This window comes from Armigeres subalbatus, chromosome 3, assembly GCF_024139115.2.
Source record: "Armigeres subalbatus isolate Guangzhou_Male chromosome 3, GZ_Asu_2, whole genome shotgun sequence".
In the NCBI taxonomy this organism is placed as follows: Eukaryota; Metazoa; Arthropoda; class Insecta; order Diptera; family Culicidae; genus Armigeres; species Armigeres subalbatus.
The window spans coordinates 408206779-408234554 of NC_085141.1; the positions used below are offsets into that span (position 1 = coordinate 408206779).

General features: G+C 38.7%; 1 protein-coding gene across 1 annotated transcript; it reads left to right on the forward strand.

The window, feature by feature from the left end:
- On the forward strand, positions 1-27739 carry LOC134227097 (lipoyltransferase 1, mitochondrial-like). The gene is made up of 5 exons (XM_062708358.1): positions 1-918; positions 11389-11496; positions 25388-25491; positions 25629-25893; positions 25958-27739. Exons 1-5 carry the CDS (start codon positions 322-324, stop codon positions 26117-26119), a joined length of 1236 nt encoding a protein of 411 aa, XP_062564342.1. The 5' UTR covers positions 1-321; the 3' UTR covers positions 26120-27739.
- Positions 27740-27776: the final 37 nt, after the last annotated feature.

The window sequence follows — 27776 nt, forward strand, 5'->3', positions numbered from 1 at the left end:
TCCAACCTCAAAAGAAAACGAACATTTGCTTCTTCTACGTTCTACTAGTCAAAAAAGTGCAAAAATCATCTACGAACTGTCTGAAACTAGAACTGTCTTGAACACTGCCAACATAAGTGAAAATAATTTATGATATAAATATAGAACTCGTTGATTCTGCATAGTGCTACCCAAAAAAATCTGGATAATCTCGTCGTTACGCAACACGCAGAACATCATAAACATCAACCCTCGATAACTCATCTAACTGCGGATCGGAACCAAGAGTGAAAATATATATAGGACAAAGAGATCAAAATAAAATAGCGAGAAAACCCCAAGATGGCTGCCCTTATTGTACAACGCTGTAATACAGCCGCACGTGCCGTATGCAAGTTGTATGTGGCCACAACATCCACCCATACAGCATTTCTAGCGCGAACCATCACAACCACCAACCGGCTACATATTCAAAACAACACAACCAACCATGGCAAGAGCAAACAGCTGTCTTCGTCCGATATCAAGAAGATACCGGATAGTGAGGTTCGAAAATCGGTTTTTATCTCGCAGTCCAACGACATCTACTCCAATCTTGCTCTTGAGGATTGGATCTATCGGAACTTTGACTTTGCCCATCACCACATCCTCATGCTATGGATCAACTCGCCCACGGTGGTGATTGGTCGGCACCAGAATCCTTTTGCCGAGGCCAATGTATCCGCTTTGATGCGCAATGGGGTGGAGCTGGCACGGCGGAACAGCGGCGGCGGGGCAGTGTACCACGATTTGGGCAATTTGAACTGCACCTTCTTCACACCACGTGCTCGCTACGATCGGAAGTACAATTTGAATCTTATCACGCGGGCTCTGTACCGGGAGTACGGCATCAGTGCGGACATTTCCGACCGGGACGACATCACACTGATGGGTAAAAAGGTGAGTGAGCTGATATTAATAAACCGGTTTCGTTTATGTATTTATGGTTGATTGTCCCATAGTCTACCATTCTCTGACAGTGGACCTCCTACTTAAAAGTACATTAAACTTTTAACATAAATAAATATGTATCAAAATTTTGTTACATTCATCTTGTAAGAGGTTGTGACAAGGTTATTTTTTTACAATGCAATGTTCCTTTCAAGAGCCGCAGGAATCTTTTGTAGTACAAATTGAAAGAGATTTCCGTATATTTTCTATAATAAAAGTTTGTATTTTCTGTAATTTTTAGTACACATTCTTGAGGAGTGTAGTATAGCTTTTATAAAATGTAATGCATAAATAATTCATCAAGAATTTCTTTCACATACAATGGGGTCACAAATTGGTCAATTTACCTTATGTATTGTTATCTGTGTTGTGTAGTTGAACTAGCTATGGCTAAAGCATCGAGCGGAAAATTCCATTATATACTACAATGTTGCAGCTAGTCGAGTTGGGTTATCATATCAAATTGTTTCCAGTGCTTTGGTACTTCATGTATGTATTAGATTTAAACAAGCTAAGGCCGGAGTGGCCTGTGTAGTAAGTAATTATACTTTTTGTAGTAACTATCAATAATTATTTAATGTATATTAGGATCGATACAAATTTTATAATCTGTCCTTATTCTATAAAGCATGCATTTGACAGAATAATTCTTTTTTCAATGTGATATAACAAAATGCCTGAAACAACTTCGAATTTGGCCTTTGACGTTCATACCTGAGACGTTCAAAACAGTCAGTAGCGTAGTTGATTTTCTTCTTCTTCTTCAATGGCTCTACATTCCAACTAGAACTTGGCCTACTTTTCAACTTAGTATTCTGTTAGCATTTCCTTAGTTATAAATTGAAAGCTTTTCTATGTCCGCCAGCAAGTACAATGGATATTAGGGTGGTTCAAAAAATCGATTTTGCTCCACAGTGCTCATCTGATTCTTTACCATGTTCTGAGTGTCTTCTGAAAATTTGAGCTCATTTGGATTAAAACTGATTTAGCACAAGCCGTTTCAAGTTTGCATGCAAATTAGTATGGGGAAATTTATTTTTTCATTATACTGTTAATGACGCTTCCCCATCAAGCGCATGTTAAAAGAAAACCTACATAGCTAAAAGGAATACTCAACAGCTTCCACTCAGTGAAAACCGCATCTCAATTAATCGTTCCAATAATTAGTAATCGAATTTAATCTATACCGTGGTTTTCTGGCGCTAATTGCATAACTCATCAACAGGCAACATTGCTGCTCGTGGCGCGAAAGATAGCACACACAAATTTAGGCTACTATGTTGAACTGCACATTTCAGTGATGCCCTCAAAGAAGTTTAACGATCATGACTAAAGATTCGCAACCTGTCTTAAAATCGATTACTAATTATTGGGACGATTAATCAACATGCGGTTTTCGTTGGGTGAAAGCTGTTGAGTATCCCTTTTAGCTGTGTAGGTTTTCTTTTGGCCTGCGCTTAATGGGGAAACGTCATTAACAGTATAATGAAAAAATAAATTTCCCCATACTAATTCGCATGCAAACTTGAAACGGCTTGTGCTAAATCAGTTTTAATCCAAATGAGCTCAAATTTTCAGAGGACACTCAGAACATGGTAAAGAATCAGATGAGCACTGTGGAGCAAAATCGATTTTTTGAACCACCCTAATGGATATACTATGCCCAGGGTGTCGAGAATGTTTCCCACCCGAAAACATCCTAGACCGGACCGAGAATCGAACTCGCCATCTCCTGATTGGCAATCCTACGCCTTTGCTCGCAAGGCTACTGGAAACCCACTACGTAGTTGATTTTGTTATCTTGAAAATATTCGGCTGCGCTAAATGAAACGTAGGGAGAAGAACCATTTGGGCAGCACTCCGTATTACCGTCCACAACGTGATAAACGCGGCCGAGTTCCAACCAAATGGCTTGATTTTTTGTTCGTCATTAGATATCTACTAGGGTGGAATGTATGTAAAAGTTGATTATCGAATTTCAAAAACGGCTAGTGCTCAAAAGTTTTATCTCCTCGAAATAAGTCCCTATGTAAAATTTTAGCTTAATCGGACTTCGTTAAGGGTTTAACCAAAGCGGTCAAAGTTTGACTTTTTTTGAAACACGAAAATTTCCCAAAGGCCCACAGGAAAATTTCGAAATCGATTTTTTTTTTTTGATGTCAAGTGCCTTAAAAATGCATGAAACGTCGAGATCTGATGCTATCTCAAGAAGATTTTTTGAAAAAAAATTGACCTTCTGGGGCTCAGCCAATTTTTCGTAATTGAAAATTTTGTTAATCTCGGAAAGAGTTTTTTTTTTTTGAAAAATTGACTTTTTTGGATTTAGAAAGGTTTTGCGAAATCGATTTTTTTAGGTGCCAAATGTCTTAGAAATGCATGAAACAGCGAGATCTGGTTTAATCCCGAAAAAAATGAATAATTGTCTTTTTATAGGACTTTCGAGATTTTGGGACATTTTTTTTCAAAATCGTATTTTTTTTAGTGCTAAATATGTTTCAAAAAAATTGTTCAAAAGACAACACCATATCTCGACGTTTCATGCATTTCTAAGACATTTAACATAAAAAAAAATATTTTTAAATTTTCCCGTACCCCTCCCTTGGGAAATTTTTAGTGTTTCAAACTTCTACTGCTTTTGTCAAACTTTTACTGCTTTTGTCAAACGCCGTAGTACGATTGAGCTGAAATTTTGCATAGGGACTTTTTTCGAGGAGATTTTGAGCACTACTCGTTTTTGAAAATCGTAAAGTCGATTTTCATTGGCACCCTAATATCTGCGGACAAACATCATCAACAAAATACCAAATCATTAGGTTGTGATGCACAATGTGCGTAATGCGATAATGGGGACGGGTATGCCGAAATAGGTATCAACCCTATTGGGCCCAATAGTAAATGCAATCGAATTTTCATAGGCTCCAGCGATTCGATTAACTTTTAGTTAAAAATTTTCAGTTCGATTGTTATTGCTCAGTGGTTAAAAAAAACCTGCTCCGGAGCATGGTTAGATTTGACTTTGTTCGCGAGAAAATCGGCGCCATATCCATTTTGCTTCAAATAACTATCAATTTGTCAAAACTCAAATGGGTCAACTTTGGAGTATAGTTTTAAATACGATGGGAAAATAATCATCGAACTGTAAAATTTTACCTAAAAGTTAAATAAATCGGTTAATTGGTTCTCAGCTTTAATATACATTAAAAATTAAAACCCATTTAGGGCTCTCGATTAGCTTCCAATGTTAGTTGGGAATTTTCAAAAGCGAAAAACGTTCCGTTCCGCGTCGAAAGCAAATATGACGTCCACTACTTTTTGAGATTTCTAGACCTTTTCCCTCTGTCACCTGGCATATGTACTGTCACGTAATCTTAGACCCCTACCCCCTAAGTACCAAAAAGTGTCACATAACTAATGTTTCGCCAACATTTATCAATATCTGTATAACATTTTAGGACAATAATATCAACAATGAATCGCCTACTTTAAGCGTGCTTACAGTGACCCACTAACCGAGCAAAGTCTGAAAACATATCGAGAGCATATAGAAAACACATTTTGAATTCGACATCAAATTGAAATCATAATTTTTCAATGATTGATTACATATTTTGATCACATTTTGCTGTAGATTTCTAAATTGTATGATCTGACATCAAACTGTGTACTTATTTTGTTATCGGAACCAATATCAAATTCAGTTTTCGATTTGCTCTCATCGATAGCAGGAATAGTTTTCGATTTGATGTCACAGTAAGATTTTTCTACTATACATTTTGTTATTTTATTAACGGTTAAAACACGTTCTATGGAGTTTTGACAAATATTACCGAGCCTTGATTATTGGTGAAGCTTTTTTTAAATTACGCTTTTCATCATTGTTCATCTATAGCAGTGGATCTCAACCTGGAGTACATGTACCCCTGGGGGTACCATTGCTGGTCTCTGGAACTACCTGAGACAAAAATGCGTAATGGCGAACGTTGTATTAAAATTGCAAAGAATACCCTTTTCGAATACGCTTAACGACTGTATATTTTCAGCCTATTCCATTAACGTGGCGTTAAGTTGTCAAATATAACAGAAATATCCTGTCTAGAATAGATATGGGTGCGCGACATTAGGCATCAGTACATTAAGCACCCTTCTTTGCATAAACAAAGTGGAATTCATGTCCGTGCGGTAAGCTACTTCAGTCTAATTTTGAAATCAGTATTTACTTAACATAGTTATTATGTACACTTGCACATAACAACAAGATTTACAACGTAAATTACTATCAAATTGCCATTATCACCATTCGGGTGTCTTGTTGATAGTTGGATGACAGCTTTCTGTTACAAATTTGGTATTCTCACGTTTTTTTTTTTAGAAAATCGAGATTGTGCAAAGTAGCCCCCGGAGTCAAAAAAAGTCCCGCACGACGGTATCTTAACTAATTCATAATTTTTACTTCGTAATTGACAAGAACTAGTTCTCTTCAGAAAAGTTTAAGACAAACAAAAGTTCAACACAAGTTCTTTTAAAAATTGGAGTTCTAGAGTTCATAGAGACCATGCGCTAATTACGTAAAGATTTGTCATTTTCTTATACTTCACACTAAAAAAGTAGAGCGCAGATGAGGTTGCAAAAAAAAAAACGAAAAAATTGGGTGTACCGCACAATAGATTCCCGGGTTAAAAAGTCTATGATTGTGATCCATTTCTTTCCAAAAGAAGGCATAATCTAACGTTTTTCATCTTTTAAATTACCAACAGCGGAGACTGAGATTGAGCCTATAGGAACACTTGTATGAGAAGTAGGCATACTTACCATTACCACTCAACCTCCAGAACGCCGACATTTTCAAACCATTGGAAATTGTTATTTCATATCTTCAGTATCAGATTTCTATAACATCGGTTTGTGAATGAAAAATAATATGAACAATTGAAATACCTATGTACATACTTGGCTTCTCTAGGCATGAAAAATGACTATCTCAATAAGGGTCTCCTCTTCAATCCAGTCACATTCAGCATGATCTGCTTTGAAGCAATTCACATTTCTGCTGAGTTATGGAAGGTTCAAGATGCACGACAGAGATTATAATTATAATCTTAGTTACTCAATTAAAAATCCGAGTAACTCAATTCTTAAAAGATTCATCAAAAATCGACACTTAATGATGCAAAAAAAGTTAAGTAAAGAGTACAAAAAAATGTCAGGAAAAAGTGGCAAAATTGGACACCTAGTAATATCCCTTTAGTTCCTGGAATTTCATACAGAATTCCAAAGTTTCACTCAGAGTCCCATATTCTCAAAATATTGTCTGATACTAATAAAAATCATAATTTTGAAAATTTCCAAGAATTTTGAAGATTTTTCTGACTAAAAATCCAAACTGTTGAAAATCCTCTGGTTGTGATCGTCCAGATTTTGTGTTTGCGTTTTATGTTGGTGGTATTTGGCTTGACCTCGGAATTCGCTTTGACGCAGCCGCGCTGTTGCCATCTAGCGGCGACGTGTGCGTCAAATCACTGTTTTTCAACATGATGAAGTATAGGAAGTATATTTTAAAATGCTTTTAAAATGTTATTAACAGTGATATGTTGAAAACTTTTAAACACATAGGATTAGAATTTTGAAAAACTACATGTAAGACTCCTTATCTACACATGGTTTTTTAATCAAAATAATTCAACTTTCGTGTTACCTATATAAAAGTAAATTAAAATTTTAACCCAAAAAAAATGAACAATTTTCGGCTAAAATGTGTTTTAACGCTTTAATAAGCATTTTAAAAGTGATGTCCTATATCCCTTGCTGGGTGAAATAAAAAAACATCAGCCGACCCCCATTTTGTTTTTTCGCTTTCGTCAGGGCCAATTGACCAATTAATCAGGGGGAGAAGGCGGAGCATTGAATCCCTACCCCAACATGTGCGACATCTTGATTTGGTTCTAAACTGTAAACAACAGTGTTAATTCTCTACCGCCTTTTTGTTATGGCGAGGCAATTTTTATGCACTCTTTTGTTCTCGATATTTTATCAAAATTAAACACTCAATCATTCAGCAATATAACGATGTGATATGCTTGAGATACATGCTTGATTATAGGGACTCGAAAAAGAATTTATTTGCAGTAACTAACCGAATATAAAAATGTTCACATTAACGATTGCGCCCTAACATCGGTTCTAAGCTTCGATGCAGAGTACATGAGCTTTGTTCGCCAGTGACAGGCGACATCCTCATAGGCCCTTGCAAATAATTAAACGTTATTGAAAGTGTTGCCAATAGCAATAATACGACTATGGAATAAAAAATGGACTAAATTTTGAATTGGCAATGAACCTTAAAAACATGTGTTTAATGAGTATTTCTCTAAACCTACGCACTACAACTTCATAGAAAAGTGGCGTGTTAATATTTGTTATAATAAATTGGATGAAAACCAAGCTGCTATTTGAAAGAGCCACAAAATTTGTAGTAAAATGAATTTGCTTGTTGGTTGAATCACTCGTTCTCAGCAGCGATATGATCTCAAGGACAAAACACAGCAAGTATTTTTTTTATACGCATGCCACTTTTTACTGTTGAAATCAGAAGAGATTTTATTGTACAACAATAGCTAGCTATTTACTTCCATTTCCAGCCAGCTTCAGCATGGTGTTGGTGGTGCACATCTTATCGCATGGCTAAGGAAGGCGCTTACATTACTATGGTAAATTATAGCCATGATCAGTCGTTTTGAATAATTTTGTGACACTCTAGTTAAATTTATTTATTCACATAACAAGTTTCAGATTTGGCATGTGTTGAAAAAGAATTGGGTGTGTATATCATAAGATGACGATGCAGAGCATAATGTCCATCCAAGCCTTCCTTAGCTGTTTGCACAGGATAACATCTATTTATTGAATTCGGCTTCGTTGCTTTTTGACACTTTAGCTCCAGTAAACAAGTTATTTTGAATGATATGGAAATGCTTATTATCATCTTCCAAACTTAGACGTACATGTTCATGATAGATTTAGAGGCGAAAGTATAGAATTGATAGTTCCGTTAGGATACTGCAGGCATGAAGAATGTTTTATAGAAGTTGATTTGAAAGCGAGCGGAGGGCAATATTTGTGATGGCATATATCGCACGACCTTCCTTCTGTCAAACTCCCGTATGAAAGGGGAGGGAGGATATCAGTGTGGAAGCTATTTAGGTGATAATCGATTGCCCCTTAGTTTTATATGATGAATAGAAGAAAAATAGGAATCTAATTTTATTGGGGACTTGGTAAATAATCGATGGTTCTCCAGCTAAAAAGTTCTCATAAGACGAGTTTATACAATCCCATTGAATTCCACCACTTAATTGAAAGTCGAGTAAAGTACAAGACACTGAAGACGGCCTTACTGTTGAGGTCGAAATACGTATCTGTCAAGATACAATTAAGTGGTGGAATTCAATGGGATTGTATAAACTCGTCTTAAGACAAGTGAAGACATTCCACTAAAAAGCTCAAAATAATTTTCTTATTAAAAAGTTCTGTTTCAGAGAGAAAAAAAAGTTATTCGGAAAAATAGTCACGAATGAAAGCTAAAGAGCTATAGTTAAAGTTAAACTTAGTTAAAGTTCTAACGATGCTTATTATTTTGTCATGAAGGTCCCCCAATACACACGCAGTGAACACATCTGAGACTACACATCATAGAAGCTTATGCAATGGCAGATTCTGTCAGTTTATGCTGATGGGCTGGGGTTAATACATTTTTCACGTTTATAGGTTTCCATTCGTGTCTGTATTTTCGCGTAAAGCTTGCAGCTATTAAATCAGTATACAGAACAACTTTTTCAGAGAACGTATTACATGTTGTAAAATGGCTATTACGTCACTTTCCCAGATTACGGCAGGTAAGAAAATGTGACTTACAAGGCCTCGACACATGAAAATATTTTTTTTTGAAATTACTAGTCAGCTGATCATAATACCTGGTTTACAGTTCGTCTTTGAGTGATAAAACGGTCTACTTTTCCATACCAATGAATGGTGCTTTAATGGCCATTATGCAACTCAAATGAGTTGAATAATAGTAGTTTGTGCAACTAGTTGCAAAAAAGATGATTTTTTCAGCACGAGTTGAACGGATAAATACTACGAGTGCTGAAAAAATCGAGTTTTGCAACGAGTTGCACACGCTATTTTTTGCAATGATGGGCTTTAACATGATAAATCTACATATACCAAAATCGTACAATCGAATTTAGTCCACATGATCACTCATGCCAATAAATTATGTTGCGACAGAGAACAATCAGATTCCATGTTATCGGGCCATATTTCACGGCTCAACAAGTCATGAAGCGATAGATGGACTTGACTTTTGAAAATGTTGATGTCATGTCCATCAAACCATTTCATTTATTACGAGACACAGAGAATACACTATTTGAACACTCACCCAAGCTAATTCAGAAAAATGTAGTCTTGTATGATGTTTGTTTTTCATGATAGCACCCAAATGAGTGCTGTAATGAATTTTATGCAACCCATTTGAGTTGCATAATGGTCACTCATTTGGGTGCTATAATGAAAAACCAATATCAGAACAGTAGTTACATGACTACATTTTGCTGCATTAGCTTCGGTAAGTGCTCAAATAGTGTATCTCTGCCTCGTGTAATAAATTAAACAGTTTGATGGACAAGACATCAGAAATTTCCAAATGCAACTTCATCTATCGCTTCAAAGCCTTTCGAGCTATGTAATTTGGCACGATAACATGGAATATGATTGTTCTCTGCAGCAACATGATTTATTGGTAAGAATTCTCATGTGAAGTAAATAAGTCTGTACCATTTTGGTACATATTTATCATATTACAGCCCATTTTTCGTCATTGCAAAAAACAGCGTGTGCAACTCGTTGCAAAACTCGATTTTTTTGCAACTAGTTGCACAAACACTATTATCACCTCTCTATAACTGCGTTGTACAAACAATATTGACGAATTTTCGCTTCCGCAGGGAGTGCAGTATTCTGTCAAGATACAGCTAATTGTAATTACTGCGCGCTATCTAATGAGGAGGTCGTTCACGCCGTGTACAATTTTACCGGCTATCACGTGCTGGAAGCGTGACTCGCCAAGCCGCAACTCCATTCACAAACGAACCGGTTTTCCGATGTTTATTTTTGGCATGGATTGGTTGTCGGTTGGTTCGTGAGCTTGCAGCAGAGTTTGTAGTGTTTACACCTTTCTCGTAATTCTCATAGATTACCAATTTTCTTATGAAACTGCGCGCACGACTTTATCTGTGTTGAAGCGGCATAGTTCGTGTGCTTATGTTGGTGGAAATGGGCGTGTATCGCTGATTGTGTTAGTGATACTCACATGGAGTTTATTTCAGATTTGTATACATATCAAAATAAATCAAATTTTGATACATATTTCAGAAATTCCATTTTTCTCTATTTCCTAGATGATTCGAATTTGAAGGAACCACCATTAGAGCGGTTTTATAAAGTGGATAAAGGCAAATGCCTAGAAAATTTTTAACATAAACTTGGTATAAGTGCTTTTCTAATAGAATAAACAAATTACAATTATTAAATTATATCTAACAAAAAAAACGCAAAAAATCGTATTTTCCTGCTTAAATTAGGTTATCCTACCCTGCGAATAATACAATAGAATCCTCCTAACAAACATATTTCACAAAGGCTTACTTATTCTACGAATAGACTGACGTGAAAATCCTAAATATTTTTCATACAATTCTAACTCAAATCGACCATGCAATACAAATGGAAGCATTCCACAATTCTTACTGTCATTCAAGTAGCGTCACAAAATGTTGATCCGATACCTTCGAAAGATACACATCATTTGCAGTCACTTTCAAACTGTGAAATTCTGTATAATAATCTGTGTAACAGTACCAAATTTGGTTAAATTTCCAAAAAGGTATAAGTATGACGAATAGTCAAATATAGGATAAATTTATTTTTATTTGTTACCCTTTTCTACAGAAGAATAATTTAATGAACGATTATTCTTTTATAATCTCAAACTTCCGAAGTACGCATCATGCTTATTGTAGTTCACCCTGAAGACTAGTGCGTATGCCATTCGTGGTTGACGTTCGCGAATTCTGAACAAACAACAAACAGAGATCGAGTGAGTGAGAGTACATACCTAATCGTCGATCAAGTGAACACGCAATTTCTTTTTACCGGTCCATAGTCCGCAGTCTCTCTGTTCTGTTCACGTTCGGCAAGCGTGTCAGCATTTTTCCTACAACAACAAATCTATGGCTCAATTGCATGAGTAATTCGTGAAGAGTAAAATATAATTTGTTATTATATTTTTAATTTTATCCATTTTTAGATTTAAGTCAACAATTATATAATTTTTAAAAATAATCATTTTTTTAAATTTTCCAGATCTCCGGTACCGCTGCCAAACTGGGTCAGCCTAATGCTTATCACCACTGCACCCTGCTGGTCAACTCGAATAAACTGCATCTGGGCGAATCGCTAGTCAAAGACAACGTAAGTACATTCGTCAATTATAAATATAATTATGATTCCATTTCATCAGTTCGAGCTCATACTAAGAAAGTTTTTTATTCGAACGCTCACAACGGTGCACAAACAAGTTGTTTTGGCGATCACAAACCACACGCGATGACGGTGGCGATCGTTGCGTGCGATAAGCGCCATCTGCCTGGAAGCGACGCGATAGGAAAGACTTTGTTTGTACTATCGCGGAGTGAGGATCATTGTCAAGTAATGATAGATTTGAATCATAAAAGCTATGTACAATAATAAGCACGATTAATTTCAGTATAAAATAAGAGGTTACCTATTCTTTATCCTCGTCAATCCTTAAGACTTATTGGAGATATGATTTCTTTCATTCGATTTAATTTTTTTTTGCAATTTATTATAGCTAATAAAGTCCCGAATTATAGCAGAAAATTGTGTAGATTTTTTTTTACATAAGTGGGTAGACTTCTACAATTCTAGAGAATCATCTTTGTATCAACTTACTTTAAAACTTTTTAATTTACACAGAGTTAAACAGTAAGGTTAGATGAATCAAAGTATAATTAAAAGCTGCATTCATGTATGTAATTTATGTCAGATATGTTGTACATCATACATTATATCGCACTTTACGCGGTGTCAGGCCATTTGGCCGAATGCCATCTGGCCGAATGCCGTTTGGCCGAACGCCATTTGGCCGAATGCCGTTTGGCCGAACGGGTCGTTTGGCCGAATGCCGTTTGGCCGAATAGTTAAAAAATTTACCACAAATTACGAGTAGCGAAGATTGAGAAATGAAACGTGAGTAATGAGAAGTAAGAAGTGAGAAGTGAAATGTGAAAAGTGGGAAGAGAAGAGTGAGCAGAGAACTTCCTCCTTCTTCTCCTTCTTCCTTCTCTTTCTTCCTTCTTCTTTCTTCTCCTTCTTCCTCCTTCTCCCTCCTTTTCCCTTCTCTCTTCTCCGTCTTCCTTCTTCTTTCTTCCGTCTTTGTTTTTCCTTCTTTATTTTTTCTTTTTCCCTCCTTTTACTTTCTTCCTTCTTCATTCTCCTTTCCTTCTTCTTTCTACTTCCTTCTTCCTTCCCGCTTCTCCCTTTTTTCTTCTTCCTTCTTCATCATTTCTATTCCTTCTCTCTTCTTCTTTCTTCCTTCTTCCTTCTTCTTTGTTCCTTGTTCCATCTTCCTTCTTCCATTTTCCTTCTTCCTACTTCCTTCTTCCTTCTTTATTCTTCCTTTTACCTTCTTCCTTCTGTTCAATCAAAGTTAATTGCCTATTTCCGGGGATTAAACCACCCGACTTGGACGTTAATTTACAATGTTACGGAAACTCATATGTGAATATGTACGTTATGTGGAAGATATTGATTTGAAAAATGTATTGGAGGTAACCACTTTCCCTTCGATGGGACTCGAACCCATGACCCTACAGTACGCTAGACTGGTGCTTTAACCAACTAAGTTACGAAGGACCTCCGTCGGCCTTCATAACCTAGCGGCTACTGAACGAGCTCGAGATTCCCAAATTGGACGCATAGTCAAATCACTCGCAATCCATTTCTCAAGCCAATACTTCCACATGTGTATTGTACACGTCCACATTAGAGGAGCGTGAGTATTTAGAGTGTCTGGAGTGTCTCTTGCCTACGCAATGCGGTCGGGTCTGAGCTTGACGACCGACTGGCAAATGCTTACACAACCTCACTTGATCAGTACCGTTGCTGATGAAGAATGTGTATAGCCGCCAGACACTCTAAATACTCACGCTCCTCTAATGTGGACGTGTACAATACACATGTGGAAGTATTGGCTTGAGAAATGGATTGCGAGTGATTTGACTATGCGTCCAATTTGGGAATCTCGAGCTCGTTCAGTAGCCGCTAGGTTACGAAGGCCGACGGAGGTCCTTCGTAACTTAGTTGGTTAAAGCACCAGTCTAGCGTACTGTAGGGTCATGGGTTCGAGTCCCATCGAAGGGAAAGTGGTTACCTCCAATACATTTTTCAAATCAATATCTTCCACATAACGTACATATTCACATATGAGTTTCCGTAACATTGTAAATTCTTCCTTCTTCCTTCTTCATTCTTCTTTCTTCCTTCTTCCTTCTTCCTTCTTCCTTCTTTTTTCTTCCTTCTTCCTTCTTCCTTCTTACTTCTTCCTTCTTCCTTATTCATTCTTCCTACTTCCTTTTTCCTTCATCCTTCTTCCTTCTTGCATCTTCCATCTTCCTTCTTCCATCTTCCGTCTTCCTTCTTCCTCCTTCCTTCTTACTTCTTTCTTCTTCCTTCTTCCTTCTTCTTTCTTCCTTCTTCCTTCTTCCTTCTTCCTTCTTCCTTCTTCCTTCTTCCTTCTTCCTTCTTCCTTCTTCCTTCTTCCTTTTTCCTTCTTCCTTCTTCCTTTTTCCTTCTTAATTCTTCCTACTTCCTTCTTCCTTCTTCCATCTTCCATCTTCCTTCTTCCTCCTTCCTTCTTCCTTCTTCCTCCTTCCTTCTTTCTTCTTCCTTCTTCCTTCTTCCTTCTTCCTTCTTCCTTCTTCCTTCTTCCTTCTTCCTTCTTCCTTCTTCCTTCTTCCTTCTTCCTTCTTCTTTCTTCCTTCTTCCTTCTTCCTTCTTCCTTCTTTCTTCTTCCTTCTTCCTTTTTCATTCTTCCTTCTTCTTTCTTCCTTCTTCATTCTTCCTACTTCCTTCTTCCTTTTTCCATCTCCCTTCTTCCTCCTTCCTTCTTCCTTCTTCCTTCTTTTTTCTTCCTTCTTCCTTCTTCCTTCTTCCTTCTTCCTTCTTTCTTCTTCCTTCTTCCTTTTTCCTTCTTCCTTCTTCCTTCTTCATTCTTCCTACTTCCTTCTTCCTTCTTCCTTCTTCCTTCTTCTTTCTTTCTTCTTCCATCTTCCTTCTTCCTTCTTCATTCTTCTTCCTTCTACCTAATTCCTTCTTCCTTCTTTTTTTTTCTTCTTCCTTCTTCCTTCTTCTTTTATCCTTCTTCCGTCTTCCTTCTTCCTTCTACCTTCTTCCTTCTTCCTTCTTCCTTCTTTCTTCTTCCTTCTTCCTTCTTCCTTCTTCCTTCTTCCTACTTCCTTCTTCCTTCTTTTTTCTTCCTTCTTCCTTCTTCCATCTTCCTCCTTCTTTCTTCCTTCTTTCTTCTTCCTTCTTTCTTCTTCCTTCTTCCTTCTTCTGTCTTCTTTTATCCTTCTTCCTTCTTCCTTCTTCCGTCTTCCATTTTTCTTCTTCCTTCTTCCTTCTTTTTTCTTCCTTCTTCCTTCTTCCATCTTCCTTCTTCCTTCTACCATCTTCCTTCTTCCTTCTACCTTCTTCCTTCTTGCTTCTTCCTTCTTCTCTCTTCTTTCTCCCTTCTTCTTTCTTCATTCTTCCTACTTCCTTCTTCCTTCTTCCTTCTTCTTTCTTCCTTCTTCTTTCTTCCTTCTTCTTTCTTCCTTCTTCTTTCTTCCTTCTTCCTTCTTCTTCCTTCATCCTTCTTCCTTCTTCCTTCTCTCTTCTTCCTTTTTCCTTCTTCCTTCTTCCGTCTTCCTTCTTTCTTCTTTCTTCCTACTTCTTTTGTTTTTCTTTTTTCCTTCTTCATTCTTTCTTCTTCTATGTTTCTCTCTTCTTTCTCTTTCCTTCTTCTTCATTTATTCTTCATTCGGAGAATTTCAACTATTCGGCCAAACGGCATTCGGCCAAATGGCGTTCGGCCAAATGACCCTTTCGGCCAAATGGCATTCGGCCAAACGACATTCGGCCAAATGACCCTAAACCCTTTACGCCTACATGATCGTCCAAGCGCTCTTACAGTGCTTTGATCCCATTAAACTGAACTTTGTTGTCGTTGTTCAAAGGCAGTCAGTCCATTTCGCAAACAAACAAAAAAATGCCGGTCAAAGTTATCATTTTATCACAGCACAGTTCAGTTTATTGTTCTCGCAATCTCGACCGATAAGGGAATGAACTCAAACAGAGTGTGTTCACCACCTTCGTACAAGTCGGGCTGTTTATTTTTGCGACCAAAAATAAATTGAAAACGAGTGGAAAATTTTCGCCGGACGCCGGTGTCCCAGTTTCGAATATCTTCAGTCTCCCATTTGTCACTCGATGTCAGTTATCTGTGTATATCGCTCGATTCGTTCTACCCAGTTCGCTGTGTTCCAGTTTGAACTGGTATGAATTTATGCGTGGAGAAGCTGTGTAGATATGCACCCTTGAAATGAAATTTCGAAAAAAAAATCACTTAATTCACTTAAGATCTTCAAATTGTGTTAAAATACAATAAACTAAAATTCGGTTAAAAAGCAACGAATTTCCTCCAATATTTTATTCAATTATACTTTGATGTTTGAAATCATTCAAGTTAAATGCGTAATAAGTTTTGTAAAATTGCCTGAAAATTTATAAAAAAAAGTTTCATCTGATCATTGTTGCACATGTACACTTGAACTCTCCCCCACGGTTCATTTCATATCATCATCTCCTATTTGGTGAAGATAAAGGCACAGCAGCTGAGGGAAGGTTACCGACTTGTAGTTGATGACGCAAAATAAATTGAGAATGATTCTCAAAAATGTCGAAAAACGTTAGTAGATATCATAGAGAAATAATAGTATCTTGATATGTTTAGGATTAGTTCTACGTTTATTCAACGAGGCTTTACAAGTTTGGACAGCTCTATATATGACGATTCACAATTGTTAGGCGTTGTCATTTTGCGAAAAAGTTCAACATCACATCACCCATTTTGGACTTGCGATTCAATCAGTAGTAATGCTTGATGGTGAGTACACGCGGACCCGGTTTCAAAATAACGCCAACTGATGGATGCGGTTTGTGGGCTATCTGCGCCAACATGGGGTTCAAAGTCCACGCGATTATTATGTGTTGTGCGCCGAGTCAGAACTTCTGAACAAAGTATAATTCTATTCGAGTACATTTTTGGATTGGTTTGTTTATCCGCTTTATCAAACAACTCTACATGAAATATGAGAGAGCAGATAGTAGAACGCTTGTAAATAATAAACAATATTTGTTAATTAGTTGAGTGATGCTCGGGTAAAAATTCAGAACTATAAAAAGTAGACAAATTTAGAATTCTTTCAAAATATCGCTCATGTCTAAAATACAGAAGTTATTTGATACTGAAAATCTAAAGATGTTTGTAGCAGTGAGCAAAAAGTTTAACTTGTGCTTCTTCAAAGTTTTACGTTTAATAATATTATTCTGATGTAGAGGAAAAATATTGACATGTTTAGGGTAGGACGGGGCAAGATGAGCACCCTAAGGATGATCCTCAATATCGTCTCAGCTTGCATGCTCTTTCTATATTACAATACGACAGTTCATTTTTGTTGCATCTTATCTAAAATTCATACTTGAATGTTAACTTCAAAGAGAACGATAATCCCGATAAAAGTGACTCTGACTCAACTAAAACTCTGTTTTTGACTGGTTCACACATACTACTTGGCAAGATGATTCCCCTTGCGGAGCAAAAAGGGTATCATGGGAATAACAGAAAGCAGAATTTAGAATTCAATTCGTGATATCTAAATGAATTTTCATAGTAGGAGGTTGAAACTCTGTCACATCCACAATAATGACAGCAAAAATCGATTGTACGGGTTAAGTAACACTTTAATTAAGGAGGGGTGGAGAGAGGGGTTCCGACATTTTTTACCTTTTAAATGGCCGGCAGGGTACCCGGGTACCCACGCAACTAAAATGCTTATATCTTAGGCAACTTTTAACCGTTGGACTGGAATGGACTGGATTACCGGGAAATCCGGATTTCTAGGGACACTTCCTGCATAGATTATACTGATCGTGGATTTCGATAGGTGATCAGCAATATGGTTATCAAGCTTCTTGATATTTTATCAGCGAATTGATTTTTATTGATTCGGGTCCATCAGACGTGCAGATCTTCAATTAGTCATTCCAGAACAGGTTCCTCGAGGAGTCATAGGTGACACTTTTCAAGGGAACATCAACAATATGGGTATCAAACTTCTTGAAATTATTTCTAGTGTGTGATGCTTCTGGGTTCACCAGACAAGTTGACTCCGGAGTGGCCATTTTAGAACAAGTTTTGGGGAAGGGGGGGGGGGTGCAAGGTTGGCCAAAAACATTTCTCATTGGAACCACAACAATATGGGCGTCATAATTCTTCAAACTTCCACAGCAGGCTGTTATTTATTATCTTGGGTCCAACAGATGTGTGAAAATTTGAGTGGCCGTTTCGGAACAGGTTCCCATTAGGGCCAAGAATGGTCATAAACAATGGAACCTCAATAATATGGGTATCAAACTTCTTGAAATTGCCTCAGCAGTTTGTTTCTGATTGTTTTAGGGCCACCAGACGTGCTGACTTTATAGTTTCCATTCCAGGACAGGTTCCCCGTAGGGTGTTAAGTGGCTATAAATACTTTTCAGTAGATCCCTAGCATAATGGGTATCAATCTTTATAAAATATAAAATAAGAAAATTAGAAAGCTGCAGTTTTTTGTAACCCGTGAGTTGAGAGCAAAATCATTGCAAGGACCACCCTTTGACCCCAGAAGGCAACTAAGTGGTCCACAGAAAGCTCCGAAACTTCCGAAGTTGCCGATTCTGAAAGTTTATCCTAGAGAGCTGAGACTTTTTATAATTTTAGAGTTGTAGCAATGTAGCGAGCAAAATCAATACAAGGACTGCTAATTCATCCCGGATGGCCACTAAATGGGTTTTAGAAAGTTCTGGAACATCAGGAGAAATGACCAGGCTAGGGAACTTTCGAAGATGTGCCATTTTTTTTAAGTCGTACTAGAAAGTTGTGAGTTTTTAGAAATCGTTTGTTGATAAATGTGAGAGCATAATTGATGCAATCTAAACGGATAGTCACAAGGTGGTCCCTCTGAGGTTCTAGAAAATCCAAAGGAGTGGCTAATCGTTTAAATACATCCAATAATGCTGCGACTTTCAATAAATCCTTCGTGGTGGAATAAAATGGGATATTACGAAATCGTCTTATGACGAGTGAAGACACTCCACTTACTTGATACTTGATACTTGATGGGCTACAGCTCTTCGATGAACCTACGCCGAATGGAGTATCCTTCTCCACTGGACTCGATCCTGGGCCAATCGCTTCCAGTCGCCCTGAACATTGAGCGCCCTCAGCTCCTCTTCAACTGCAAAAAGCCATCGTGTACGCGGCCTTCCACGAAGCCTGCGGCCCCTTCCGGGTTCTCTACTAAATATTATCTTCGCTTGACGTTCTTTCGGCATACGAACAACGTGACCAGCCCACCGTAGTCTGCCGTGTTGTATAAGCTTAATAATATCCAGCCCTTTATACACCTGGTACAATTCGTGATTCATGCGACGCCGCCAGATACCGTTCTCCTGTTTACCGCCGAGTATTGTCCGCAGCACCTTACGCTCAAACACTCCGAGAGCTCTCCGATCAGCCTCCTTTAACGTCTCATGGCCGTATAAAACCACCGGAAGAATCAGAGTAGTATACAGCGCGAGTTTTGTTTTCGTTTGCAGACTACTTAAGCTGGTTGTGAAGTCCGTAATAAGCCCTATTTGCAGCTGCAATACGCCTTTTCACCTCGCGGGTAACATCATTATCGCACGTCACTAATGTTCCGAGATACACAAATTCTTTTACCACTTCAAATTTTTCACCATCCAGCACCATTTCGCTACCACCACCACGAATTAACCCACGTTGATTGCCAGCGACCATGTACTTCGTTTTGCCGGTATTAATCGTGAGTCCAATCCTCGTTGTCTCCCTCTTAAAAGGCACAAAAGCCTCTTCCACGGCACGGCGATCAATTCCGATAATACAGATATCGTCCGCAAATCCCAGGAGCATGTGCGATTTTGTGATAATGGTACCGCTTCTTTGCACACCAGCTCTCCTAATCGCTCCCTCGAGCGCTATATTGAACAGTAGATTCGTGAGTGCATCACCCTGCTTTAATCCATCTAAGGTAACAAATGACGTCGATATTTTATCCGCAACCCTTACAATTGATTTCGATCCGTCCAACGTTATACGAATCAGCCGTATCAGTTTCGCCGGAAAACCATGTTCAAGCATAATTTGCCATAATTCATTCCGTTTCACTGAATCGTACGCCACCTTTAAATCAATAAACAGATGATGTGTCTGCAAGTTGTACTCCCGAAATTTATCTAGGATTTGTCTCAGGGTAAACATTTGATCCGTCGTTGATCAGCCCTCACGAAAACCTGCTTGGTATTCGCCGCCGAAGGACTCTTCAAGCAGTCTCAATCAGTTGAACAGAATACGGGACATAATTTTGTACGCCGAATTAAGGAGGGTTATTCCTCGGTAATTGGCGCACTCCAGTCTGTGCCCTTTCTTAAAGAGAGGGCAAATGAGGCCGTCCAACCAGCTAGCAGGCATTTCCTCGTCTGCCCATATTTTCGACATAATATGGTGCAGAACTTCACAAAGCTGCTCTTTGCCATGTTTGAGAAGTTCAGCCGGGAGCTGGTCCTTCCCCGCAGCCTTATTGTTTTTCAGCTCTTTAACAGCTTTTAACCTCATCTAGTGTCGGTGACTCCACAGCTTGTCCATCGTCGCTAATATTTATTCTGTTCACCGATGCACCGTCACTTCCTCCATTCAACACCTGGCAGCCACTTCGGTTTTATCTGTCAGCAAATTCCCTTGTAGGTCGTTGTACATGACGGGAGATAGCGCTGTCTTTCTCCGCACGCCATTGACAGACTCATAGAACCTCCGCATATCGTTCTGCTCCATTTTTTCCTGCGCCTCGCTAATCACTTGTTCTTCATATTCTTTCTTCTTCCTGCGGTGGGTTCGTTTTTCGGCTGCTCTTGCTTTCCTGTACCGATCTCTATTCGATCGGGTACCCGACACCAACATCCGGCTTCTGGCAACGTTCTTCTCGTCTATCACTCTCTGACACTCCACATCGAACCAACCCGTCCTGGGTCGCCTCTGTGCAGTGCCTACCACTTCTCGTGCTGTTGTGCTCACCGCTCCATGGATCGACTCCCATAGATCGTTGATGTTGTCGCTAACGTTGATTGCACTTATCCGTTCGTCGAGTTTCTGGTGGTACTCAGCCGATACTCCTTCCGCCGACAATCGCTGGATATTGTAACGCATCATTCGCTGTGATCTTTCGTTCGATACAGTTGACAACCGTGATCGAATTTTACTGACAACGAGGTAGTGATCAGAGTTAATGTTCGGACCTCTGAATGTCCGCACATCGATAACATCCGAGAAATGGCGCCCATCCACCAGAACATGGTCTATCTGGTTGCAAGTTTCACCATTGGTCCAGGTGTGCTTTCGGATATTCTTTCGTGCAAAGTAGGTGCTACTGATGGCTATCCCTCTGGCAGCAGCGAAGTTTACTAACCGTAGGCCGTTGTCGTTGGTAGCGGAGTGAAGGCTCTCCCTACCGATTATGGGACGGAAAAAGTCCTCTCTACCGACCTGAGCGTTAGCGTCTCCGATAACAATTTTCACGTCATGCTTTGGGCATTCTCCATAGGCTTTATCAAGACATTCATAAAACGTGTCCTTCACGTCGTCGGATTTATCGTTTGTCGGTGCGTAAACGTTGATTAGGCTGTAATTGAAGAATTTGCCCCGTATCCTCAACACACAGATTCGTTCGCTAATGGGTTTCCACCGCATCACTCGCTTCATCTGCTTGCCCATCACTACGAAACCAACTCCATGCTCTGCTTTTCCGCCGCCGCTGTGATAGATGTTATACTTGAATGCAGTGTTGGTCGTGGGGTCCACGGCTCGGAATTCACGTTCTCCGGATCTAGGCCATCGGACTTCTTGAATAGCGGCCACGTTCACTCCAACCTTCTGCAGTTCACGAGCCAGAAGGCTCACTCGTCCAGGTTTATTTAGGGTCCTGACATTCCAGGTACCGAGTTTCCAATCATAGTCCTTATTTCGTTGCCGGGTCGGTTGCCAAAAATAACGTTCTCTTTTTCTTCTATCTCCATTTTTCGTGTTATTTGAGAGGCTTCAGTAAGCTACCTTATCGGGGTCGCGTTACCTACATCGCGCTGGTGGGGCTGCCACCTCAGATATAGCTGACGCCATACAGCATTTCGTTGATCAGCCGCTGGGTACCAGGCAGACGCTGTTTGAGCCGCACCTCCTGGTGAATAGACGCTCGAGGCGTACCTTCTCACTCTAGCAAAGTCAACCCACCATTTTGCAGCCCACCGGGAACATCGGTAGCATAATCCTTTTCGAGCGGCGTACGCAACAGCGTATGTGTGAGGTCCATCCTAGCCAGATGATGTTCTACGCGCCACTTCCATGCGGCAAAGTTTGTTTCATCTCCTTCGAAGGTGTTGTTTCGCTGCGATGGGAAGAAAGCTTGAAACGGCAGGGCTCGCTCAAGAGTTCCCCTCTCGAAGCCACCCGATCTTCTTGAAGTGCTGGCGCTGGCGCTAGTCTCTCCTTCTGACGTCATGGCTCTCCAACAAACAGCAGCCAACAGCTTATAAACGGAAAATGACTATTTCCTGTAGGCTAACCACCTACCAAATATCGAATGACTTTCGATAATTTAGCTCACTTGATAGGAATCGAATAACCTCCGATTACAATACTGGGCAGCGATGCCAGATTGTTACAACATCAATTCCGTAGATTTGGTCAAAAATTTAGAACAGCCCTATTCCGGTGATCAGTCACAAACCTTCCAGTTCCAGTACAAAAATGAAGTTAGATCTGGTGTTAGTCAAACTTTCTCTCGTTTTCAGATGTCACAATTGCAATGTGCGCCATCATGTGCATTACTAATAACAGTCGCGACAACCGAAAATGGGAGAAAATTCGATCACAATTTGTGTGAAATTGAACGAATGTTATGAACCAAGAACAAAAGAGTACTGACAACCGACCACCTTCTTCTACTTTGATTACTTTAACTTTGGTTGGTTATTAGGTTCTTTCTGTATTTTTTCCCACATAAACCGTGGAAAAATCATTTGTAATTATTACAAACAGAGAAGTCAACAGAGTACCCGTATTCTCTAAAGTATCAAATGTTGGGCTCGAAGTAGTTCTAGGGCAAAAATACCTACTAATAAATTACCGAAACCGTCGGATGCAGAAGTAAACTTGTTTTTGCTGCGTTACAAGACTGCAACAGCCGAAAACTACACGTTTCCGTTGCAATCAAATAGTACAGACAAACAGACATAGCACATGGAACGTTTTCCGAAAAAAAAAAGTCGCACAAACACTAACAACATCTGATGTTCACACGGATTTGGCAAATCACAAGGCAGGTGGCGGTATCTTTTGAATAACATGATGAAACGTGAGACGTTGTTCGGAAGAAATGTAACAAAATAGCAAACCAACGTTGGCCCATATTGAATGTACCCGCATACCAGTTTCATTAGGAATTTTTAGAAGCTGATTGTTCAACTTTTGTTTCATGGATCTAAATTGTTCAACAGTAATCTGTTGAACAAGAAATAACTCATCAAAATTTCAACAAGATAAAGGTTGATTGAGATTTTTTGTTTGACAATTTACATGGAAAACCGATTTGGGACTTCATCGGTGACTACCCAGTATGCGAAAAACAGTTTCGAATAAATACAACTAACGTTTAAATGAATATTTGGCTCTCTGGTGGCTATATGTTCTATCTTGGTAGATTTCTGGCTTCGCAGTCTTGATGTTGTTTTTAATCTTTTCCCGACGTTTCGGTCCATTCAAAAGCAGGAAATCAATGGTAGAAATTAGCAAGTCCAGGGACCGAATTTCGGATAGAAGAATTTTATTCAAATTGTCCGAAATTAAATTCGAGGGCCATAGTACGTTACACAGAAACATATTTGACGAAGAAACTTGAACAAATCGACCCCTTGAAAAATGCCCTGAATGAAACGAAACGTCGGGAAAAGATTAAAAACCTAGTTCTCAATTCCCTTCAAGACTGCGTTAGGAAATCCTGCTAGGAGAATTAGGGGCAGTGCAACATGGTGCATCATTATGCAACATGGTGCATCACGTCAAGCCGCACTACAAATCATGTGTTAGGCTGGGCAAAATGCGCAAGGTACGTCAGCCGAAATGCATTGCTGAATAAATGGCTTAATTTTGGGCATGGCCACGGTTATCTCTATTTAGGTCCCTATCCCTATTTCTGAGCCTTATTTAAAGATCCACTTTTACACCGGCAGTATCTAAACGAAAATGAAAAAAACATAAAATAAAATTATCCGCGAGTTCCCAAATTTAGCAAAGTTTCAGCACTCTGGTTGGGATTTTGCCTGTTTGTGAATCGTCACTTTCGTATTTTCATCTTAATACACTGAAATATTTACAGCGAACAACTGGTCAATAAGCTGGTGTAATATTCAATGATTTGTTTTTGGATAGAAATCCATTTTTTTCTTTTCTGGGAATTACTCAGGGAGTTTAAATAGAAACCATTATGAGAGTTCATCCATGAATCCCTATGGGAGATCTTCCAGGAAATCCTCAACAAATTTCCATATGAATTGTTACGTAAGTTCTTCCATGAGTCCTCAAGGAGTTTTTCTGGGAGTTCACCTAAAAATTATGTTATGAGAGATGTTCCCGGAGTCTTCTAGCAAGAGTTATAGAAACCTTTCAAGAATTTCTCCGGCAGTGTCCGTAGACTTTTAGGATTTTTTTTTCAGAAATATTTTCGGGAGTTTCCATATAACCTTCTCTTTGATTTTCAATAAGAGTTCTTCCAGGTTGTTCTTACAGCAATGCTTGAAGAAAATTCAATACAAACTCCAGTGATTTTGAAATGTTGAAAAGATCCACAAAACAACAAGTGTTTGATTTGCTCTAACAATTCAGTGTCTTTATACACCGCAATACATAAGCTTATACGTCGGACAAAAAGGAAAATTCACTCTGGCAATACACGTTGCGTGTGAGCCCAATATGTTTATGAAATTGCTAAACTTACGAGTACTCAACTGCCGATATTTGTCCCATGTTTGCTAGGATTCCATTTTCCATAACAGACTAATATGAGACAATTATGAATCAACGATTAAAATTAAAACTGAGAAAAAATTCCGTAGATGTCCGCTGAAATTTTCGAATTTCCGTAGATTTTATCCGTAGATCCGTAGAAAGCATCCAATTCCGTAGATCTACGGAAATTTCCGTAGATCTGGCATCGCTGATACTGGGCCCATAACCATGTTGAAGAAAAATAAACCTCTTTCTTTGGTTATGATTTTAAGGGATAATTTTATTCGGACTAATTTGGTCAGGTGGTATAATTCGTACATTGTCTGTTATCGATATATTAAGTATTTGGTATAAATATTCCCATAGGAACTGTAACAGATCCAACGTGCTTACGTTTTCCTTTTGCACATCTTCCCGATGTAGCCCGTTCGTTCTGGTGCGATGTATTGTCATATGAGATTCCCTCTCATACACAACCGATGCTGATACCGTTCTGCTGTGGATATCGATGCGATGCTTGGTATAGTTGAATGGCGAATTGTTCACTGCGACTTTCCGTATACAGTGACGGTCGCAGGTTTATTAACAGTAACATGGACAATCTTTCAGAATCATTCAACCTTCCTTTTGTTACTTCTCATAACAATTGCCTGCGCGATTTTTCAGTTATAAAAATGCATATTAGATAAATTTTTCAGATCTATCTCTATATAAAGACGTGTGTTAGGATTATGAGTCTGTTAAAAATTTAAGTCCTTCTAGTATTCTAAAATCCTCAATACCAAAACTCAGATTCCTGAAACTATTTGTTTTGTGTAATGATTATTAAGCATTATTTGAACATGATTGTAATTTATGATCTCGCTACAACTCGCCTAATGTAGTCAACGTGTTTTTTCGTTCCATTTCTAGGCCGAAGTAATCAGCAAGGCCACCGCTTCCGTGCCGTCGCCTATCAAAAACCTAGCCGACGCGAACCGCACCGTGAACATCCAGCAGCTCTTATCGGCCATTGGGTAAGTATACCTCTATGAGAGAAGCAGTCGCTAACGATTGCTGTTACCGTTATCAGAAGGTTGCTGGCCTTGATTATTTACCGACATCAATTTGACCGCACTAAATTTTCTTTCGTATCTGCTTCTTTATTAAACAGATACGAATTTCTGCGCACGCCGGCCACTCAACTTACGGATGGCGGACGTGACCTGTTAATGAAGCAGCTCGGTTTCCAGCTCATTAACCCCACCGAAAAGTGGTTCCCCGGTATCGGTGAACTGCGCGCGAACTTTGCCTCGTGGGATTGGCGCATCGGCAAGACACCCAAGTTCTCCGTCCAGAAGAGCATTCAGCTCAAATCGGAAGGAGACGAGCAGTCCCAACCGCAACAGGAGATGAAAGTCAAGGTAGATGTGGAGAAGGTAGGAACTCGATCAACACTAATTCGTGGACTTGAGTTTTTTTAATAGGACAATATCGTTTTAGGGTCTTATCCAAGATATCAGCCTCCTCGTACCGGGACAGGAACCAATTCCAGTTGTATCGAATCTGGTGGGTCAGCCGTACATGGAGGACAGCTTCAATGGAATCCTGGACGCCATGAAAGGTGCAAACACTGATAACCTGAAACACGCAATGGGTTTGTGAAATATGGGCAAACCTCGTCCCACTGACGAATGAAAGCTACGTTTGCCTATTATTGTGTAGCCCAGTCGAGTTGCGTTTTGAACCCCAAGTGTGCGTTAGCAAGTGCAATGATTCATCGAATTCCGTATTTCTTCAAACGAAGCAACAAACAACTCAGGATAAAGGAGCCGGCTGGCCTGGTTGGTCATTCAGAACGTGCTTACAATTGTTTATCGAAAATGGCCTTCGAGGGGTTAAAGAGTGCGGCCATTTGAAATGTAGATTAGGCTGGTTGCACCGCAAACATCGAGGGGCGCGGACGTTTAATTTTCATTCGTGTTACCAGGCACACGACCGTTCTTTACATCGGAACCGATTTCTTGTGTTTAGTTCCATTTTTAAAACTCGACTTCCTCAGTTTTCGTTCGATCGTCCGTGACCGGCAATAATCAACGTGCTAATCATTTTCATGTTTCTTAAAACTGGAACCAAATATATGCAAAGTTTATGAGTTCTCTTTTAGGTGCGAAAATTAAAAGCAATCGACATAAAAGACTGATGACAAAATTATTTTAAATTTGTTTGACCTGAACGCTCGCGCAAGTAGAGGAAGCAACATGTTAAGAAAAAGCTAATTTGAATAATCAAAAACATGTTTAGATGCTCTGTACATCACAAACTATTAAATTATGGGCTAACAAAAAAAAACAAATTTGATTGTGATAGTTCTACTACAGAATTGTAAAAACTGAAAAATAGGAAGAGCATAAAATCTATATTCATTTATTTCGCATTACGAAACGATCAAAATCGAACCATTGTATAATATTCGTAATGCAATAATATCTAAGGAATTACTTCTGCTAAATTGATTGAAACAAGTTGGGAATCATCACCTTTTCAACTCTACTTAGTTTTTAATTTTATTTGCTTTATTTTTTTTTAATTTCTAGTGACAGTGGGATGTGTATTTCGTTCGTTTTATATTTAGACTGGATAACTAACCACTACTACTTAGCCGCCAGTGCTGTTGTCGAACACGTGTTACTGCTAAGTTTCAGTTTTCCGTTTCTTTCAAAACGGCAAAGAGGAAATGTTTATCAAGAATACAAACCATATCATTTTATTTTCTAAGGTTGGGTTTCAACGATGAACGCTTGAGTTTGAAATTTTGTTTAGTTAGTGCTAACCGTCAAATTAGAACTATAATTTAGTTGTTTCTTATTGATTGAGCTTCTGATTTCTGTACTAATTTTTAAGATGTTGAATGCTGAATCTGACTAAGTTATTCTTAATTCAGTCAAATGAACCCGAAATAGTCGCTTACCGGAGTTGATTTTAGCTTCCGATTTGCATGTAATCATCATGCAAAAATCTATTTCGATAATCTACAGATTAGGTTTTCAAGTGAATTAAGAACACAACGTAATCAAAAATGCGTAAAGGAACATCACTCATCATGTTCCAATGAAAGTTATCTAAAGAGAATTTATTTTTATTTTACAATGAATAGACACTAATGCCTACTAACAATAATACAATTGAATGGTAGAAACCGACAATATTGTACCTTGTGCAATTAGAGTTATAAGGAATGAATTAAAAAATTAAAAATAAATTGATAAAAAAATATTATACTGAGACGTCCTGCTTCATGAATAAAGATTGATGTAGAGAA